The 22801-nt window shown below is 41.5% G+C and overlaps 1 protein-coding gene across 1 annotated transcript; it reads right to left on the bottom strand.

Moving 5' to 3' along the window:
- Positions 1-1900: 1900 nt before the first annotated feature.
- Positions 1901-21140, bottom strand: LOC147895395 (cyclic nucleotide-gated ion channel 2-like). The gene is made up of 9 exons (XM_087383645.1): positions 20727-21140; positions 20387-20525; positions 19638-20301; positions 19227-19442; positions 8708-9018; positions 8399-8510; positions 8007-8243; positions 7795-7881; positions 1901-2613 (listed from the first exon to the last, which is right to left on the bottom strand). Exons 2-9 carry the CDS (start codon positions 20407-20409, stop codon positions 2089-2091), a joined length of 2175 nt encoding a protein of 724 aa, XP_087239771.1. The 5' UTR covers positions 20410-20525; positions 20727-21140; the 3' UTR covers positions 1901-2088.
- Between the last annotated feature and the right edge of the window lie 1661 nt (positions 21141-22801).

Below are 22801 nucleotides of genomic sequence, written 5' to 3'. Positions count from 1 at the left end.
AAGGGTCCATCACGTGCCATACATCTTATTTGCTGCTCCTTGAGACTGATGCAGATGCAATTGGAAGTAGCATTAGGTATAATCTTAATCATGATGAAAACGTAGGTAATGATGTAGAAGAGGATGCACTTGCAAAGGGAATCCCCGTGACATTGTAGGTTGTGTAGTGATACTAGTAGTTCATATCCTTATCTTTAACCACCAGGCACTTTGGCTTGCCCTTAACTATGAAAGGTTCAACTTTTATGTAAATACTCCATCATGTTTCAGTAACGGAATTCGCGTGACATTGTAGGTTGCGTAGTGATACCAATAGTTCATATCCTTATCTTTAACCACAAGGCACGTTGGCTTGCCCTTAACTATGAAAGGTTCAACTTTAATGTAAACACTCCATCATGGTTCTTCAATACTCTTCTCAACTTCTTTGGCCTCACAAGCTCTTACTTAGATGGCTGAACAATATTCCAATAAATGTGCTTACTATTTTGCTAAGAACTTAGTTGTAAAGCTTTGTAAATTCATGGTATAATCCCCCTATGTTCTCAACCAATCACATCCCATTACCGCATCAATTGGATGTCAAAGGCAAAAACTCCTCTATGTGAGTAAATCCTTCATGACAAGAAATCCTACTACAATAAAGCCTCCATTAGCCTATTCCACTCTCATGCCATGATCCAAATGTGTAGTTATCACCCTCATAATCATCATGCCTTGGATCATACAACTATGAGTACTTCCACTATCCACCAAAGCAATTACCTCTCCACCATTAGTATCCTAGACTAACTACAAATCTTCAACCAGAGATATAACCATTGTTGTCTTTGTCATACTGGTGAAAAAATCTTTGCACATTTTCACATAATACGAACCCTAAATAGTTTGGATAGTGAATGCCATGAATATTCTCCACAAAACGTGTGTTTAAATTTCACAGATTTGCCAATTTTTCTCATTTTGACTCCAAAATTCATTCAATTCCATTCCTGATGACACAAATAGGTTTCATAGGGTCTTTGAAGAGATCGTGGAAGTCCAAGACATTAACCGTCCATAGCTGAGTGCGTATCAACACATGTCAAAAAGGGGATTTTGTAGGAAACCAACTTAAAACATAATCCAAATCACATGTAACATGCATACACATGGAGCATCTATACACCTAAGCAATCCTGCCTTTGAAGTTTGGTTCTAGTTTGTTGTATACTTATGAATATCATAGCTTAAATTGATTTTTTGCCTAAGCTCCCAAAATCTTGGTTCTATGACGAATGTCCAGTAGACTGCTTTTATCTTGCTGAGCATCATTAATCGATATTGTTTGCAAAAATTGACCTTAAACACTGCTTAATCGTACAAATCATAGCCAATCTGTCCATGTAGCTACAGACTAATGGGAGAAAATTTGGGGTTCCAATGATGCAATAATTTCAAGATACTCATGAATTTGAGATGGCATTATTCACATGTGACACTTGCACCAATTCATGGAGACATTCCTGCAAAAATGAAGTCCAATATGCTCCAATTGATTTGCACCCAGTTCAATAAAATTACTATACCTGAGTGACAATACTATAGGGGCCCACAATATGAGCACAGCTCTAGAATCAGGTGCACCACACAAGTCCAATGATGCATAAAAATCCAGATTCTAATAACTCTGAAATTTCAACCTGCCAACTGGCTGACACCTGACAGCTCCTGATTGGGACCACTTCTAGCAACGAATTTTGGTACAAAGATACATTTCAGGCTCAAATCCAGTGCTCTAATTTGAAATCAACCCACATTTCCCCATTATTGTCGTGGCTTTGATACCACTTGAAACAGTAACTCTAGTACAAACATGGAATAGCTGCTATACACACAACAGGCATTAGCAAGGGTCTAGGAAGCCACAAGCCTTGGGAACAAATATGCACACTGGGTGGAGGCACCAGAATCAGAATTGCGATCTTTGCACCCTGAACAGAGGAATAAAACTGTGAAGAAAACAATATTGTAGCTTCAATAACGAGATACACATGCACAACCCATACAAGCATAAAAAACCAGCTCCTTGGAATCTAAAAACGGATCCTATTCCAAGTGGTCCTGAGGTTTAGGTGATGTAAACATGGCTGCATAAAATCTAAGGCGGTCACGCTCTGATTGAGAACGAGCCAACGGTGAGATTCTTGGTCCAATGTCATTCATTGTCTGGAATTCTGGAGCCTGGCCCGATTTCCTGGCCTTATGACGCCTCCATGCAAGCTGGATGGTGACAACAGCCCATGTTCTCCATCCAGAAGAGTAATATCGTGCTTTCCTCTTCAACGTTTCATTGACAAACTTAAATCTAAAGTGTTCTGTAACAAACTTTAAATCTTGAGCCTCAAGTCCAAACACCTCAGTAGAATCAACAGAGGTCAGTGTGGCAAATGAGGGAGGAAGCCGCTCAACAAATGGCCTACGAAGACACCATGACAGCAGTTCATCTCCACAGAAATTTCCAGGCCCTAGATAGCATACGCTCCTCTGCCCATTGCTGAGTTCATGACTGCTGTGGAGGTGCCCTCGAACAACGAAGAGCATTTGTTGTACAGGATCCCCTTCCCTAACAACCTGAAATGCAAACAGTAAGCACTGCTTATCTTGTCAATAAACCACAACAGAAAGACAGGGAGGACAAACCAAAAGAGTTTTTATAAGGCATTTACCACATTCAAAGAAACCTAGTTGCAAACTTGAAAACAACCAAGCAAGAATGATCATATTGGCTTGTCAAGAACATGATAGTGTTTATGGATGATAATCTCATACCAAGTTTAATGTACCAAGGTAATAATATCATCACATGCATTTTTAAAACTCACTGCAATCTTCGTCACTGAAAATTCCCAGTTGTTTATAGAAAGCGCAATCATCTTAACAAAACAACACGAACATACTGAGTGCCCTTCAAACATTATAGAGAACTGGGAGCTGCAAATAAATGGAGCAAGCTCTCATTTATGCTCTGCTGTTCTGTGATTTAAGCAAGGAATAAACCCCAACAGGTCCACAGTCTGAAACTTGTACCAATGACAGTATTTTAAAGAACCTTGCAATTCCTTAACAAACAAGTCACATATGTGAAGGATCTGCTGCCAGCAAAGATGTGCCGGCATATATGGAGAGGATCACTGCTGGCTTCATATCCACACATGTTAACCCTTTTTACTTCTGTCCAAAGTTTATATTCACGTACGTGTCAAATTTGTCCATTTCACTCACTACCAATGGCCAAACATACTTCAATCTTCAAAGTCTCATCGAGGTCTATCCTACCAATTCATTTCACTCACTCCCAATTCTGGAGAGGGTAAGAGAGGGAGGGAATGAGGGGGTGACAAAGAAGGCTGAGAGGGGCTGAGAAAGCTGAAGTCGTGGAAGCTGCCTTGGTCAACAATTCTGCCTCAAAATTGACGATAGAGTTAAAACAGCTGCAGGAGCCAAAAGGAGCTGGAGACTCGAATCTATTCCAGCCTAAATGCATCCAACATTGTACAGCAATCTAGTGCTTATGTAGCCCATTGAATGTCCCAACAAAACAGAGCCAGCGATGCAGACTTTTGGTTCGGGAAAATCCACCAACAAAGCCAGAAATGATACGGCCTGTTGCACTGAAATAGCCAGCAATGGTACAGCTGTTTAATTGGATTTTGCTCAGCCTATGTGTACCGCCACTGTCCAGATAAAGGACTGAAAAAATATGCACCAACAGATGCAAAACTTAAGGACGGCTGGTTTGTACCAATTTTGTACGACACATTTGTGCCTGTTTGTACGGATTTTGTACGATCTGTATGTACGACTTTTGCAGTCTATGTGTACAGTCACTGTCCAGCTGATGAAATGTGCACCAATAGAGGTGAAACAAAAGTACGGCCTATTTCATACAGTGCTTTTGTACCTGTTTGTACAGATTTTGTACGACTTTGGAAAGGCAGCAGCTATAGATGAAACAGCAGGAAGGATAGCAGGAAGGGAGGGGAAGCTAGAAGGCAGGAAGGGAGGGGGAGCTTAAAACGATGGGGAGGTTTAGTGCCCTTGTTACTTATTAACCCTCTAATTTTCTCTGAAGACCTTGCAAAGTTGGAGGTACTCACTACCAATTGGCAGTAACTCAAGGAGACAGGGCTCCAGGAAGCTCAAGACAGCCCAGCACATTGCTGCAAGTTGGGTACCCCCACAGTTTCTACTCTTTGAGTGACAGGAGCATGCACGCTACACCCGTGAGCTCAAAGATGAATTTGTCGAGTTTCTAGAAGAACGAGAGGAGACTGATGGAAAGCTTGCTTGTTTACAAGCAGCTCATGTTGATCAGCTCCTCTCTGACCATGGACTTCTTCACCAGTATAACGAAGCCATGGGATCACTCAAGACTAGGAACTCGTCTACCAACGCATGGTACATCAAGAGGAGAGGGTGAAGTCTCTTAGCAATGTCAATGCTGAGCTGCTATAGAGCAGCAGAGAGAACGAGGAACTCCAACAACGAGTAGCGACTCTCAAGTAAATTCAAGCGCTACTCTAGGATCTTGTACAACTTAAAGAGTACCCAGGTGTGCCTCCAAGAAGAAAAGATCGGGAGGACCACGCAGACACTGCTGGTGGTATTGGCACAGAGTGCTTCAACTTTTGTGTTAGAAAATGTTGATCTTGGAAGCACAAATTTTGGGGCTTGTAGTATGGAGGATCAGGACAGATAGGGTGCAAATAGATGGGATAGCTCGGCATGCCCACGACCATTTGTGGATTATATATGGGCACTTGTAGGAGTCACCTCCCCCAGACCTTTGTACAAATTAGACCAAGAGTGGTTTGAACATCTAGCACAATCCATTTGGTTTTTCAATAGGCGTTTTTGGATGAGAATTTTAACCCAATTGGGGAAGTGTCGGTCTATGAGAGGGCCACAACTGCCTTCAATTTAGAAGTTTTGGATATGGCAGATAGACAGATGGAAGCGTTTGGAGCCGAGCGGGGTGAGGTTTCTCACTGTCTTATAAATATGTCGCCTTCGATAATGCAGCAATTGCTCTCTTATTTTGCGCAGTTATTGGTAAGGTGGAGCAGCTACTCGGAACTACCTTGACGAAGGCCAGTACCTACTACAAGCATATAGTGACTTTGTGTTGACCATCCTACAAAAAGTGGATGATGCCACCAAATAACATAATCTATAGATATGGTAGTTATTTCCTAGTTATTTCCAAGATAGGAATTAGCTTGCTCCCGAGTTTGCTAAGGTAGTAAGAGACTTGATTGACACCTAGCAAAGGCACCTTTATGTTGGCATATGGATATGCAAGGCATTTAATCGTGGCCTCCAGAGTCCCCGACCAGACAATGTGAGGATGAATGGCAGATTCCAAAGCTTTCCCTATGGTTGAGGAGAGCAACGACCATTTGCTGACATAGTTATTTAGCCTAGGTTTGTACAATAACCTCCACACAACGAGCCCGAACTTGAGGGATTAGACCATGCATATTAGCACAGAATAGGCCTTAAGGAGAAGATTTGGTGCACCTACCTTGAAGAGCAACAACGATAACAAAAGCCGCACAGTAGCAAGCGACGTCGACACACCTCCAACCAACGATGATCCACCAGTGGACCTCCAATGTTTGAGCAAAAGCTGGAGTGAGTCTTTAAGGCACATGGTGTGGAGAGGGAGAGAGAGAGAGAGGGTAGGCTAGAGAGAGAGAGAATGATTTTCAAAGAGAGACATAATGAAATGGAAATGAAATAGCAAGAGCAATGAACAAAATGAAAGTACTCACATGCTAACCAAAGAGCTTATAGGCTTAATACTTGATTGATGTCACAAGTGACAAGTACAGCACTTAATTAGAGCATACACACACATATGAATACCAATTCATATGGGATAGCTCCCAATGTGACATGCGACATCCATAGGACACACTAGACTAAAACTCACACTGAACTCACTAGAATGCATTAAAACTGACTCAACTTGAATCCATTTCCTAACACCCCCTCATGGAGGAAAGGTGAGTGACTACTGGATTGGAACCAAGAACAGAACATGACAATGAAGATCATCGGACTGTGCAATGACGTCTAGAACTAGACATGGCTCCCATGCTAACTCAGAGGCAAGTGAGCATGGCTCAGAGGCTAGTGAGCATGGTATAGACTCAGAGGCTGAACTAACATGGCTCAAAGGCTCATCATGCATGGATGCATGACCAACTCAAAGGTCTAGGAGACCAATGCACCAACATCCTGGAACTCACATGCCAGGCCTGATAAATAGACCTAAAATGGTTCATACTGCATGTCAAGGTAAGTTGAACGCATGGGACAAGATCGCTTATACATCTGCCTCACTCACATCTGCTGCTGGAACAGCTGGCTCATTGTCCAGAGTACATCTCACTTTGGGCTCCAAGGACTAATGAGGAACATCGAGCCACACAAGAAAATAAACAAATGAATACATCATTTTAAGAGGACTATCCATGGAAGAGGACCTTTATTGACCCATTTATTTCATTCATTTTTTGGAAACATACACACCTGTCAAAAAGACAGAAGATCAAGAAATAAGCGTGGAGAGAGAGAGAGAGAGAGAGAGAGAGAGAGAGAGAGAAAGAAAGAAAGAAAGAAAGAAACTATTATTATCGTCCTCTGGGGGCCTGAAATTGACTCTTTCAATTTCTACTCTTACCAAGAAAGAAAATGTATTAGCTATCATGTATCTCGAGTATTTTAATATTGAAAGATGTTTACAAAGAGAGAGAGAGAGAGAGAGAGAGAGAGAGAGAGAGAGAGAGAGATGGTTGATTCCATATGTGTGAGAAAAGGGCGAGAGAAGCTCCCATATTTTCAAGGATGTCGTAGGAGCTTGCAACTTAAAGACCCCTAAAAATGTTTCCTCAAAACTCACTCGAAATTAACATGATATTTTCACTTCTAAAACCCATTAAAGAGGGAAAATTTTAAAGGTGCTTAAAAATGCTTCCAAACAAGTCATGCACATTGGTATTGGAGGCCAGATTTTGATCTCCCTTACGATGGATTGATCCTACATAAATTTTTTATTTGGATTGGTCTATATGCAATGAGAACCCCTTGTCTCTGATATCTTGAATTCAATCATGTGGTTTGATCATCAAATGTATGTATTGATTTGATCATGTGTTTGACCATGACGTCTTAAGTTTGAATGAAGTATGTATGTATTTAGCCATGTGTTCTTGTAGAACTTGTTATAGGTTTTATTATGACGCATATATGGGTTTCATTATGTGTTCAAAAAGTACTACCTTTGAATCATGTTTATATTGTTTCCAATATAACATTACTTCAGGGCAAAAAAGCTCACCAAAAAAGTAGGGAATGTCCGAAAAGGTCACTAAAGTATCATACTTGGTTATAACCGGTGGATTCTAGAGATACATCATGACAATAATTCAATGAAGTATAGGAGGCATCATTAACTAAATTTTGTCACTCGCCTATGCCTTATAGTCCACAACTTACTACGGCATGAAGGTGATACTAGCAGCCAGGATGCTAATCTAGTTCACTGTGACGTTCCGGTAATTTTAAGTTCAAACCCTACCACATAGTGGAGTTGTGCAATCAATGATGAGTGCCTTGTCAGTGATGGTACAGTAATTGTCCTGGACTGAACCTAAGGCCCCAAGAATCATGTCAAAAGGGAAATTTCACTGAACTATAAGAAAATGCTGCAAATGTTATAATATATTGGAGAGAAATAAAATTTACCGTTTCTCCCTTCGTGAAAAGATGCGGCTTAACACGGTCACAAACATTGTCAAGGACAAGATTGTCCATCTGCTCAAAAAGGGGCACCTGCAAAGATTACAAATTAATTTAAGGGCAAGAAACAAAACGAATCTTGTATTCCCACTCTGCACATTACTGTAGTTTTATTTTTGCAAGGATCAATTACTTTCGTTGCTCAAAAAGGTTTTTACCTGACGAACAAGGTCAAGACAAAGGTGTCTCTTGATGTCACGTCTCAACCCTTCTGGTAGATTGCAAATTATATTCTTTTCATCTACACCTCGTGTTGCAGCCCAATGATGCCGTTCATATCTGCGTACCCGATGTCTTAATCGTGCTGGAAGTTGTCGCCGTCGCATCCACCATTCAAGATCTCTCATCTTTAACTTCATCTCTTCCTTTTTGGATGTGATTGCCTGTAAGAATACCTATCTCAAGGAAGAAATATGCCCAGGTTATCACATAGGCTTAGTAAGAGAAATATACAGCAGAGGAAAAGATGTATGTATTAAAAAACAAAAAAGAAACAGATCACATATGAAAGATACAATACTTGAGGAGAGTTTACATTGCTCAGGCATACCTGGATATTTCCAATAAGTAATGTGAAAAGGAGTAGACCAGATGTTACAACTATAATACAGAAGGCATCTTCTAGAGTCTGATCGCTTGGTACCAATGCATTACCAAAGGAGCTAAAACAAGCAACAGAGAGATCATTTTCTTGTGTTATTGTATTGCTCTGATGTCCAAAATCAGGTAGACTCTGGTTTGTAATTTTAGATGAGATATGATTAACATGCAGTTTCCATTATGAAATTTCCCATAGCATCCCCTTCTAGCATCAATGAGACTATTTGTCTACAGTAGATCGATTGAGCTTACAACATACCTTAAAGTCATCAGACCCCAAAAGATTGGAAACAAAATCTTTGAAGGCCAGGTGGCTTGCCCTGTCGCCAGAGCTATAGCCCACTGATAGATACCGTAATTAATGACTGAACTAGTCTCAATGAAGCAATTGGAAAAGGCAGTTTGGTTAATATTCCCGGACCCTGGCGTATCATTTACTAGACCTCCGTATGATATAGGATGAGAACAGCCCAAAAAACTAAGACTGCATCCGTTCAATTCTTGGCATTGTGTAATGAGACAAGTAGAAACTCGTTGGGATGCCAATAGATACCAGCTACTACCAAATACCTGTGAAGAAGGGTATTAGTTGCTTTGAAGTGAGCTCAGACATCAATGTAAAACAAGTAACGAAGACACTAGTGATAGCTTATATTTCATTAACACATATATCATGTGTCACGGGCTTTGGGTGTCCTAGAACATTTAAACTCATAAAGAGGGCCCACCACTCAAAATCCTGTGATACATAAACAAAGTAAAGACGCATCATGATATCCACAACAGACCAGAACTTCACAGGCAAGAAGGGATTAAAAATTTACAGCTACACCTGCACTACATCATGTTTCTTCCGACCTTGCTAGCATCTTCATTCTTTGGAGATAACAGTCAGAATGAGGTGAAGCCACACAGTCACTAGCCCTACTTGATTGTCCTCGACAACAAACAGGGCTTTTTTCCTCCTCCTGAAAAAACAGGGATGAAATTAGCCTGCTCGACCATGTCACTTACGCAATCCAACTTTCCTAAATCCTCATGAAGCAAGTTGAGTGAGTAGTTGGCTCATGGGGTGGGTCCACAAAATGAAACGGTATTTCCCTTGAATCATCTCACCTGTGTTAGAATAACATTATCTGTGATACTACTGGCACAGCTTGTCCTACCCCCGCATCCTTCTAATTGCCCAAACAATCATTTGGCATTGATAGACAGTCAAAGTCCACTTGCATCAATACCACACATGCAAATAGTACCATGTCAACAAGGGATCGGTATATTAGTTGAACCTCTCATGCACACATCAACCCAATCATTGGTGAGCATAGTGCACTCGCGTTTCAGCCATAGGGCCTTGATCTTTCATAAAGGTCTATGTGTTGCACAAGTATAAAAATTATAAGACAATTGTAGGCAGTCATACAAGGCCAAACAGTGGATAGAGATATTGTGCTATTTATTAAATTCGAGCACTAGAAGCAAAGATATAGGAGATCTAAGGCTGTGCTATGGGCGACTGCCACATGTTCCAAGAAAGTCAATTACACAACATACATTTTAGTTTTTTAGTAACCATAGTTCTACTACTGCTACCACATGTCATGTATTCACATTGTCAGTTCTAGACTATGATGTACATATACCTAGATGAATCCAAGAACATTCCTAGACTAGTACTCTATTAAGTAGTGGTTTCATTTGGGACAGTACCTTGGAATAAACATTCATGCTACATGCTATTATGCAATCATTAACTATGCTTACTCCTCTGAAGCACCCCCTCCTAATTCAGTTAGTCCTACTTTTCCCTTTTCTCCCCTCCCTCTCATCTGCGTTCAGCAACAGCTAATTTTAGAAACCGTAACAGACCTCTTTTTTGAGAATGAAACGAGAAGTAGGATTTTGTATTTTTTTAATATATAAACTTACGTTTAATAGTTGGACAATATAGATAACATGATGTATGCTACATGATTTGGAGTCGTGACTCTCTCTGAAGTTTATATCTATTCATGCATGATACTCATTGCTATTATAGATACCCATAAATAAAAGAGGGGGAACGGAAGGTGGCATTTGCTCTCTCTTGAGAAAGCTCCCAAGGATGCATTGATTTTTCAATTTTGCAGCATTAATGATGCGTCTCATTCCTTCCCTTCTTCACTTCTATTTTCTTCAACAAATACAAGGCATTCGATTTAAGCCATATGCCGATTCTCAATCAAGATTCCAAAGGCTTTCTATGCAAAGGAGCTGTCAGTGGTAGTTTTCCATTTATGGGAGTCTTATTTGTAGAATGGTGTGTGCTCTCTTGCTTTGGCAGCATCAATTCTTCATACTAGTGAGTTCTATCACTCTCTTGCCAAGACCACGAGGCGAGATGTCCCTAGACAAGAGATTGCTATCTGCCAAAAGGGAAGACCAAAAGAGAACATGAGATGCCTCATCTAGGAATGCCTTGCTGCAACAAGGGCTCATCAAAGGGCTGAGTTTCTTAACCATGCATGCAAGTCTTTTTGCATTCAGATATGGGGTAGAGTCAATTAACACTTTTTCTCCTCTTGTCCTCAACATGGCAAAGAAAGTGTTTCCAATTAATTCACTTTGGCAGTACTTTGCAGCCAAACCCATTGACTGTCATGTAGATTGCTACATGTTACTATGTGTCACCATTTGGGACTTCTCTTAAGAAAATAAGAGTAATCTTTATTAGAATTGACTTCAGTCAAAGAATGGTGAAGTTGGTTAACCAAGAATAAATTTTATTGTTTTTACTTTTGCCTTGCAAAGGTAAAAGAGAACTGTGGGGACGCCCACAAGGGACTAGAATTAGTCCAAGAACTAAGAATGCATGCACTTCGGTAACCTCTAATGAGTTAAAGTGTTGGAATTTGTTTGTGCAATGTGTAGGACCCAGGAGAGTGCAAAAAGGACCCAAGATTGGGGAGAAAAGCATAAAAAGCATGTCCCACAAGGCTCTCAAGCAAGTACAAGAAGGCGCCTCTTTAAAAGAGGGCCCACCAGACTAAAAAGGCGCCTAAAGCCTCCAACTTAGGAAGAAAAGCTTGAAAGCTTGGCTTTTATGTAGAAGTAGCTTTTAGAAAGCAGGCCCTAGCTTTTTGCTAGGCCAAGTCTATAAAAGAAAGGCCCCCTCAGATGTATTCAGAATTATACTCAGTTCTATGCTCTTTTAAAAGCCAGTTGTACAAAGATTATTCTATTGCAATGAAGACCTTTGGGGGTCCAGCCCTGATTTCTGGGCCCTAGTGTGGTGTTTTGTCTTCTCTCCACCACTCCCAGAGTTCTATCTTATTGCGAATCAACTATCTCTTCTCCAGGCTGAATTGTGATTTACTCTAGCTCCAAGATCTTGTATCATCTGCATGTGCAAGTGCCCAGAGAGGGAGAATCTTCTGCAATTTCTGTTTCAGACGCCTGTACTTGCTGCGAATTCTTTACCGGTTACCTAGCACTGCTGCAATTTTGGCCAAAGAGTGCCCAGGACCCTTAACGTTTGCTTTCAGTGGTATCAGAGCATGGTTTTGCTACTTTCCTTGGTAGCAACGGTCTACAGACTCAGCAAAGACATCTGTCATGCGCATATTGCGAGACCTCGATAATCGCATTTGTTAGGCAAACGTCACTCAGCGACGGGCGAAACCCTCAGTAATCGCCTCTGCCAATTTGCACGGCACTCAGAGCAGGCTTGCTGCATGGGTCAACAAGAAAATCGTATATATTATTTTTTGTAATTTTGTTCCACACATACTTCATCGCCCATCGGGCCGGCTCCCATCTTCACCCGTAAGCGTTAACCTCCTTGAAAGGAGTAGGGGCTTTATAGTTGATTACTTTAGGCGCAATCAAGTTGATTAGGTGGGTTCCACTTTCCATCTCCCACATCGTGGTTTAGGAGCACTGGAGTTGAGCTACCAAAGGGCCCAGTTCAGCCTCTAGATGATCCAGTAAGAAGCATTCTAAGGGATTTGAAGATGACCTTAGTGAAGGATTTGTGAAAGCAAAGATCAGGGAGTTTCAGTCTCTGAAGAGAAAGCCTCGATTTCAGCATCTATTCGAGGAGATGATGACCAAGCAAGTTTCAATGTCACCAAAAGAAAAGGGAGATCAAAGCTTTCTCTGACTTCTCCATCAAAATATTTTTCTAAGCATTCTTCAAGGAAGTGTTCATGGAGTCTTGCATCACACCAAAACCGTCATACTTCAAGAAAAAGAGGGAGGAGCTCGAAGCCTCACGAGAGACGAAGCCGAAAGCATGGAAGGAGATCTCCCAGTTCATGCCCATCATCTTCAAGTTCTTCTTCTTCATCTTTCTCTTCCTCATCTTCTTCTACATCCCAGGGACGCTCTTGTCATAAGCGCAGAAGAAGGAGATCCACATCTTGAAGCAGAGACCTCAAGGAAGGTGGTAAGTCGGTCAAGTTCCCTACTTTTAATGAAAAGTATGGAGCCACTAAAAAAGCTTTGCAGTTCATTTGTCAGTTTGAAATAGCCTTCAAAACGGGGCACTATCGCGACAAGTCCAAGTGAAATATTGTAAGTCTTCAAGTGACAAACAGTGCCTATGCTTGATGGGGAGCTCTTTCAGCTGCAAAAGAGGCTCCAAAGACATGGAAAGAGTTTATGAAGCAATTTTTGCCCAAGAATTTCTTTGATGATGTTCATACAGCCTGGGAAAGTGTGTGCATGGCAGCCTCTAACACCATCGAGACATATAATCAAAACTTTTGGACAGCTTATCTTCATATCACACCCTTCAAAGAAATTTCAGAAAAGACGAAGCTTCAGAAGTATTGAGTGGGATTGCTTCCCAACATACAAACGCAAGTAAGCTCCGAGATTTGATGCATTTAGCTCCGGTGGTTGGACTGATAAGGGAAGACCTCCTTCACACTATGGCAGAAAAAGGGAAGGGTGTGGATACTAGCAAGAGAGTTGTGGCACCAATCCCAAGGTGCAAGGAGATTTCAGCCTCTGAAGCCGAGGGGCCCATTCAATCCTTGTAAAGGGAAGTCAAAGTTTACTCCAGAACATATTGAAACCTTCTGAAAGGAGGGTGAGTGTTTCCATTGTGAAAAAGAAGGGCATATGGCTGCCCAGTGCCCCGAAAGGCCTGCGCATCCAAGGGAGTAGAAAACACCAAGAGAACTACCAAAGCCAGTGCCGGGAGGAGTCCTAGATATGTTGGGCAGAACCACAGAACGAGGAAACCAAGAGCTTTGCCTCGTGTGGGGTGAAGTAAGAGATCAGAATGCTTTAATTCTTTTTTATCGAGGAGCTACCAATAATTTCATTTCAAAAGATCTAGCTTTGAGGCTAGGAATTAAAACCGAAAAATTCGGATTATCTTTGGATGCAGAGCATGTTTTTGAAGGGGATCTAGTCAAAGTCACACCTTTGATTGGAAAGCTCAGAATTCATGTACAGACTATGTAGACCACAAAGAGTTTTATGTTTCACCTCTCAAGCATTATGATGCTATTTTGGGTATGCCGTGGTTCCATAGAAAGGAGGTAGTTCTTGATTCTAAAGCAAGAACTCTCGGTTTTGTGCATCGGAATAAGCAACACAAGATTTTGGCCAAGGGAAAAGGCGAGACCATTCTAGTTGTGTCAAATATTTCCATTGCTGAATCAATAAAGTCTGCAATTTCTGCATATATGGTCTTTGTTAAAGAGAGAGGGCGTGAACCTCAAGTGGGAATAAGTCCCTTAGAAAAAGAAAAAATTCAGTATCTAGAATATTTCAAAGATTGTTTTTCAGATTCTCTACCAGGAGAGCTTCCTCCAGAACGGCCTAAAGATCATGTTATAGAGCTCCTTCCAGGAAGTAAACCCCCGAATCGACCACCTTATCGTGTGAGCACGGCCCAGACTGAAGAATATTATGGAACAGGTACAAGATTTGCTCTCCAAAGTACTTATTAGACCCAATTCCTCACCCTTTTGTTCACGAGTGCTCTTAGTTCAAAAGAAGGATGGTTCTTATCGTATGTGTGTGGATTATAAAGCTCTTAATAAAATGACAGTCAAGAACAGGTTTCCAATCCCTCGCATAGATGATATTTTGGACAGACTGAAAGGGGCCACGATTTTCAGCTATATTGACTTAAAAAGTGGATATCATCACATAAGGATCCACCCACAAGATGTCCATAACACAGATTTTTGGACCACTTTTGGACTTAATGAGTTTTTGGTGATGCCTTTTGGGCTTACCAATGCACCAGCCACTTTCAATCATAGGATGGACAAAATTTTCAAATCCACTTTATAGGCACTTTCTTTGATGATATTTTGGTCTTTTCTAAGATAGAAGAAGAGCATAAAGGGCACAATTCAAGAACTTAGAAATCATAAGCTTTTTATTAATGCCAAAAAGAGTGAATTCTTTCTTGACGAGATTCATTATCTTCGACACATTATTTCTAAGGAAGGGATTCGGATGGATCCAGCCAAGATTAAAGCTACACAGGAATGGCCAGAGCTCACCTCGGTACATGAAGTACGCACCTTTCTTGGGCTTTGTTCCTATTACAGATGCTTCATCCGACACTTTGCTGATATAGCAGCCCCCTTACATGACTTGACCAAGGAAAACGTAGTTTGCAGGTGGGGAGAAAGACAAAGGACAGCTTTTAATACTCTCAAAGAAAAGCTAATGACCGAGCCTATTCTCGTTGTTCCAGATTTACAGAAACCGTTTGATGTGGACTGCGATGCATGTGGAGAGTGTGTGGGAACAACCCTCCATCAAGAAGGTCAGGTTATAGCTTATGAAAGCTTATGAAAACAGGAGGCTGCGTGATGCCAAATGTTTTTGTGTGTTTATGAGAGAGATACTAGTAGTTATTCATGCTTTAAATATTTGGAAGAATTATCTTCCTAGAGCTGACTTTACAATCAAGACAAACCACCGGAGCCTCAAGTATTTCTTGACTCAGACCAAGATCTCCGAAAAGCAGATAAAGTGGGCAAATCGTATGTCCATGTTTCATTTTCAGATTGTCTATACTCTAGGAGCTCGGAACAGAGTTGCGGATGCTTTATCTACAAGGCCTAAAGTGAATAATGTCACCATAGCATATCACCGGGACTTGGAGGCCATGAAAGAGCTTTATTTACAGGATCCAAATTTCGGAGAGACGATGAGAAATATTCAGCAGGAGTTTCATCCAGCCAGTATACACTGAAAGACGGATTTCTCATGAAAGATGATCATCTTTGTGTGACCCAAGACATGCGAGCCAAAGTTTTGGAAGAATGTCATGCTCCTCCTTATGCAGGGCATCGAGATATTTTGTCTACTACACAAGCCATTGAGAGATATTTCTTTTGGCCAGGGATGCGGAAAGACATTCACAAATTTGTAACTAAATGTCTTACGTGCCAAAAGGTAAAGTATGATAGGTACAAGACCCTAGGACTTCTCATGCCATTGCCCATACCGTAGGGACCATGGGAAAGTATTGCCATGGATTTCATATTTGATCTTCCTAGATCCAAATACGGGAATGATGGGATATGGACCATCATTGACAGGTTCAGCAAGCAGGCCCATTTCATTCCAGTAAGAAAAACTATTAAGGCAGACCGCATGGCCAAATTGTTTTTGGCACAGATTTTCATACCTAAGTTGATTGTTGGTGATCGAGACCCCAGGATGACTAGTTTATTCTGGCGAGCATTATTTGATAATATGGGTATGAAGTTGGACTTTTCATCTTCTTTTCATCCTCACTCAAATGGACAAGGTGAGAATGCCAATTCCACCGTATTGGATCTTCTCATGTGCTATGCATCCGAGCAAAAGGTCGAATGGGAAAAGTATCTCCTCTTCTGGAATTAGCATACAATAACACTGTTCATAGCTCCATTAAGAAAAGCTAAGTTATTTATGGAAAGGTGATTATGTCACCTATCCTCAGAACAAAGGACGAGATATTTGCAGCCGACTAGTATGCCTGAGACTTAGATACAGCTTTCTCTCAAGTTTGGACATCAATTGAAATATCTCAACAAAAGCAAAAGAAGGTAGTTGACAAGCACCAGAGAGAGATAAATCTCCAAGAAGGAGACTAGGTGCTACGTGCTACCCAAGCTGCCTGAGACTTGGAAGATTCACAATGCTTTTCATGTGAGTCTTCTAAAGAAGTATCAAGAACAAGAACCCACACGACCAGTTCAAGAAGAGCCACCTGAGGTGGAAGAGATGGAGGAGATTCTCCAACCAGAACAAATTGTATATCAAAGAGGCAAGGTTATCCATAGATACCTTGTCAAGTTTAAGAATTATTCGGCACTTGATGCCAAGTGGGTGGATGAGGAATTCTTCTTTGAGTATCCTCGAATTACACAGTTGTATCAAGAAGCTTTCAATTGAGGACAACTGTTTAGAAGCCGAGGGGATGTCACCATTTGGGACTCTCTTAAGAAATAAAGAGTAATCTTTATTAGAATCAACTTCAGCCAAAGAATGGTGAAGTTAGTTAACCAAGAATAAGTTTTATTGTTTCTACTTTTGCCTTGCATTGTAAAAAGAGAACTGTGGGGATGCCCACAAGGGACTAGAAATAGTCCAAGAACTAGGAATGTATGCATTTCGCTAACCTCTAATGGGTTAAAGTGTTGGAATTTGTTTGTGCAATGTGTAGGACCCAAGAGAGTGCAAAAAAGACCCAAGATTGGGGAGAAAAGCACAAAAAGCATGTTCCACAAGGCTCTCAAGCAAGGACAAGGGGGCGCCTCTTTAAAAGAGAGCCCACAAGAATAAAAAGGCGCCTACAGCCTCCAATTTAGGAAGAAAAGCTTGAAAGCTTGGCTTTTATGTAGAAGTAGCTTTAGAAAGCAGGCCCTAGCTTTTTGCTAGGTAAATCTATAAAAGAAAGGCCCTAGGAATCCCATATGTATTCAGACTTGTACTCAGTTCTATGCTCTTTCAAGAGCAAGTTGTAAAAAGATTATTCTATTGTAATAAAGACCTTTAGGAGGTCCAGCCCTTATTTCTGGGGCCTTTTGTCTTCTCTCCCCCACTCCCAGAGTTCTATCTTACTGCGAATCAACTTTCTCTCCTCCAAGCTGAATTGTGATTTACTCTAGCTCCAAGATCTTGTATCATCTGCATGTGCGAGTGCCCAGAGAGGGAGAACCTACAGCGATTTCTGTTTCAGCCGCCTGTACTTGCTGTGAATTCTTTACCGGGTGCCTAGCACTGCTGCGATTTTGGCCAAAGAGTGCCCAAGACCCTAAGGTTTGGTTTCACTATGCTTCCCTTCTCATAGCAGACCCTGACACACGTGAGAGAGATAGGACCACATTGAGGGTTTGGCAAATTGTTCCTATTGATGACTCTCGATATGAGGATCTCACTTGATGCACCTTTCACCACATGATTATATTAGTAGCCCTGCATAAGGGCAAATGCCCTACCTTGGAAGGATTGACCCTTTTTATTTATGTCTTCTTCACGTTCACCTAGCTCTCATTTGTCTTCCCTAAAGGGAGTCCTGAAATTAGAAGGCAAGTTAGACTATTAGGCACAACTTTTAAAATATTAATGAAGGCAATCAATCTACGCTTGCAGACCTTACTTCCGAATTTGATCCCCCGATACAAAAAACTGGCTTTGTGCATGGCCGTAATATTTTCAATAATATCTACTCATTTTGGGAGGCCTCAGAGTGGGCTAGACATAGCAGTCGGGACCTTGCTACTCTACTTTTAGAATTTGAGAAAACTTATGACAGAGTAGACTGAGGTTTCTTAAAAGGTAAGTGGATGCGTTTTGGCGGTTATGACCCTTGGATCACAGAGATATGCTCTTCTATAGATCATCCCACAAGTTCTTATAAGAGGGTTCTAGGGAAGATAGATTTCAGATTTCCAGTTCAATCTGGTACGGGTGCCCGCTTGCTACTCTTTTGTACTTATTCGTGACAAAGGCTGCGAGTCTTTTGCTTAGATCCCAGCCTAACATGGCCGTCTTTTTAGATGCCCTTACTGCTTTCAGGACAGCTTTGGATTTGTTGGATGGTGAGCTTGCAGATGACAAGACCATCTTTTTGGATGCCCTTATTGCTTTCAGGACAGCTTTTGGATTTGTTTTGTCCTAGCAAGAGCCCACATTAATTGGCACAAATCCTATGGCTTTTGGATCATTGATGAGGCCTTTTTGGATTGGGGTTCAGGTTTCGTCTACCTTCTAAGTACTTCAGCTATCAAGTGGGCCTTGGAATTTCTCCTACACAGCAATCTGCTCTTGTATTGAAGAGTGTCAAGATGAAACTCCTAGACAATTTTCGCATGCTGAGACAAGCCACACAGTGAAGGACAAGGTGACCACACATAGCGTAGTAAGAACAAAGACCTGATCCAAGTTTTAATGATTACACACGGAATGATGAGTTGGAAGTATACAAATGCATGCATGGACAAAGCAAATTAAGAAGTATGTTCTGAAAAGAAAGCGAGGAGGAGTAGGGAAACAATCAGAGGGAATTCAATTTAATCATAGCTTTATAATAAAGGGCCAGGCAGACAGCACCATGTGGGAGTCCCATAACACATTTTTAGAATCAAGGCCTGATTTTCTATTCATTGGCTTTCCAACAATTAAGATCAACCTTGAGAGTTTGCTCCTTATTGGATCTGATCACACTAAAAAATAGTCTTCACAATTTTTGCCCATTGAGAAACATCATTCTAAAGCAAAAACCTGCAGTTAAAAAAGCATAATTACGAAAGATGTTATATTGCACGTACGTGAGCTGCAAGCAGATATGCTGCCAAGTTCAATGCAAATCCCCACCAGACTGTGCCAAAGACATAGCCAGTGATGTGTCGCATGCGCCGTCCAAGACTGATCAAATGATAAATTTTTGGTATGTATTGAAAAAGAAAACTTAATAGCAGCACTGTCATTACTGATGAAACACGTCCTTCCTTTATCATGTTTGGCAATACCACCCAAAACACAACCTGCGATACAGGAATAATTTACAGCTAACATTCATATCAGATGACACTCTCACATAGGACCATGGCACACTCTCACCCATGCTGAATATGCCCGTCGCACATGGAGTTAAAAGATACAACTGTAGAAAAGATTGAGCCATTCTCTTTCATTACTTGGGATTCGAAAATGATAAATGCTACATATGACTGTCTTACCTGGGGTACAGGCAGAATCACAAACAAGTCAAACCAAAAACCTCCACCAGGACGGAGATAATGAAGTGCAATTTTGCGAGCATCCCATACAAGGTTACCACGACCAATTACCAGAGACTCTTTGGAGACGTAAGCCAACTTCAACTGTAGGCACATGTGCAGTACGTGCACTGCATCACTTGCCGTGCGCAGGCTTGTCATCAATATGGCAAAGGTTCCTTCGAGGTAGACACAAGAATACTGAGCAGACACTGCGACTACATAGAAGAAAAGCGGATCTATTGCTAATGTAACACAACGTAAAAGAAGAAACCATTGATTAATTGTCTGTATAGACTTCCTTCGGGGATCTTGTACTGCACCAAATATCCATCTACTGCATGTTTTCTTTCTGCGGGTCTTGTTGAGAGTTTGACTCTGTCTGTCGTAACTTTCACCGTTGACAGGATAAACCGAAGAACCTGCGTTGACTTCCCAAAAAAGTGGATGATTTTGTTCACAGCACACTGAATGAAAGCGTGGAAGTTCCTTTCTTGTGCAAGCATAGCATGTATCGGTAAGGTCTCGCTTAAGCTGGCTATTACTACCAAAGAACGAGCTATCCGAAGCATCGTCCTGGAAACTGCCATCTCTTTTGGAATTCTTAAATGCCCTCTTGAACAATCTGCAGGGATATTGAAATTCAAACATTGATAATGAAACAAAAACAGAGTCCGACCGCCAAAGAGGGTCGATAGCACTATTGATACCTTGAAAGATGAGGAGCTGGCATGTTTCAAGCTTGATATTGAACATAAGGATGTGCCTGCAACTAGTAAGAACTCTTCGTACGCATGCAACAAACAAGCTAAAGGAGATCCTCAATATGTCGACGCACTGCAAAAAGTTCTGGTAAGAAATGTTGTGCAGCCAACTGTTACAACCTTAAAGAATGCATGAGTTGTAAACTGTGGGTTTGCAGCTCTGTAGTCCGCTGCTAGCAGCTTAATCAGACCACTATTCTTCGCCTGGACAACGCGTCGGTCCTCAACAATCTTAAGAACGTGATATTTGTGAAGGTCGAGCTTCTCCTTCTGATAATGAGCTTACTTGAAGGATACAATGAGGTGGAAAACGCTTCACTCCAACAAGTTGCCGTGTTCTTAGAACAGTATAACTGGCTATGATCCGAAAAGATGGAGGGGATTTCGTCTGCCAAGGGGAGGAAGGAACGGAAACTTGCTCCTCGAGACTGCGCTGCGAAATTGAAAAGTGCGCGAAATGTGCGGAAGGATTGAATCCGCGAAATGGAAAACGGATTGAAATCTGAGAAATGGAAAACGGAATGTGAATCGAAATCTGAATTGAATTCGCGAAATGGAAAAACGGGTTGAGATCTGTGGAATGGAAAACGGATTGTGAATCGCAAATCGGCGCGGAAGGATTGAATCGGTGGAATGGAAAAACGGATTGAATCTGCGAAATGGAAAAATGCAAAACGGATTGAATCAAAATCTGCGCAAGCGATGGATTGAATCTATGAAATGAAATTGGGAAGAATGACGGAAGTTGGAATGACGGAATGTTTTTCTTTTTCCTGTTTCGAGAGTTTTTTTTTGGTTTGCTGAAATCCAAACTGAAATCAAAACGACAAGAAGAAGAAGCCACTCCCCTTCCACGTGGACTCCTCTCACTGGCACCACCTCAGCCTCCACCTGGCTCCGCGCTGCCCAGCTCGAAAGGAAATCCCAGCTGTCCGTTGTTTTTTTTTAAATCTTCTTTTCCAAGTTTGAAAAAATGCCCACATGGAAGAAAATCCCAATCTTCTTTTCCAAGTTTGGCACAGTCGACGTCCTTGGGACGTTGAAAATCCCCACATGGAAGAAAATCCTAGCCGTCCGTTTTCTTTAATCTTTTCCAGAAGATGACATCTGATGAACGTCCCTATCGAAGCGTGAAGAACTCTGGAAGGTCATCGTCCACAGGGAACGGCTCTCACTCGCGCCACATTAACCTCCACCTGGCTCCACCGTCCCACCCCCACCAGCATCAGGCTATAACACAATGCACAAAACTCTGAAAGGTGGTTGTCATCCATGCTAGAAGATCCCTGGAAAAATGCTGACATGCCCAAAAATACCACAGGTTGCAATGCCAGAAAAAAAAGGCTTTAAAAAAAAAAAGAATTGCCTACTCAAGCCTTCTACTTATAATTTCAATCACCCACACTTGCTCTATGCTTCAGTCATCGTGCTCCTTGGGATCTATGTCTTGCTTTCACACACACACACATACAACAAGCTATGACCTACCATGTCATAATCAAGCCAGGCTAGTCCTCACTCGCACCACGTCAAACCCCACTTGGTTCCACCTCACCTTGCCCCACTCCCACACCTTCCATCACACACTCTTGTGATGCCCCTTCTGTGCTTCAATGATCGTGGTCATAATTTTCTGTGGCGTGCTCACACACGCATAAGCACATCCCAAGTTGTGACCCATCGAACCTATGAAAACCCTTTATTTGACCATAAAACGCCTCGGAGAACCATCCACATTGCATGCCCCAAAGTTTAATTCAACGCACACATGCCCCTAGTTGTGCCTCTCCAGTTCTACCTTGAGCATGCATGTTTCCATTACACAGAACTCGAGTTGCGCATGTACTTTTTCATGGGATCACAAGAAGTCCAAGGCTCATGTCCCATTAACTTTTGAAAATCTTGTGTCCTGGCTAGGCAAGCCTGGGCGTAGTAGTTTATTTACAATAAAAGTTGACGATGCCTTCGATTTTGGTCTTATTATTGGGGCTCACTAGAAGAGGTTGTGTGAAGAAAATGGTTCCTTTAATTTAACATGCACAAAGAGTGGGTTTGACTAAGCATGAGCATTGTGATTGGCAATTTGTGACTAAGCATGAGCATTGTGATTGGCAATTTGTGATTTGGGAAGTAGTGTACCAACACCATGAGAGGGGGCCCAAAATTCCATAAACAACAAACATAGTATCAAACTCTCTAAGAAATGGACCCAAAAAAATACCATCTTTAAGAGAGGAGAATTCCATAGACAACAAACATCGTATCAAACTCTCTAAGAAGCAAATACAACAAACATAGTATCAAACTCTCTAAGAAGCAAAGACAAAAAAGCATCTTTAAGAGGGGATAATTATTTTTTGT

The sequence above is a fragment of the Dipteris shenzhenensis genome, chromosome 13, assembly GCF_047967505.1.
Source record: "Dipteris shenzhenensis isolate YYH24624 ecotype China chromosome 13, Dip_SZ_1.0, whole genome shotgun sequence".
NCBI classification, from domain to species: Eukaryota; Viridiplantae; Streptophyta; class Polypodiopsida; order Gleicheniales; family Dipteridaceae; genus Dipteris; species Dipteris shenzhenensis.
The sequence above is the reverse complement of the archived record's forward strand: the minus strand, read 5'-3'. Positions and strand labels throughout refer to the sequence as shown.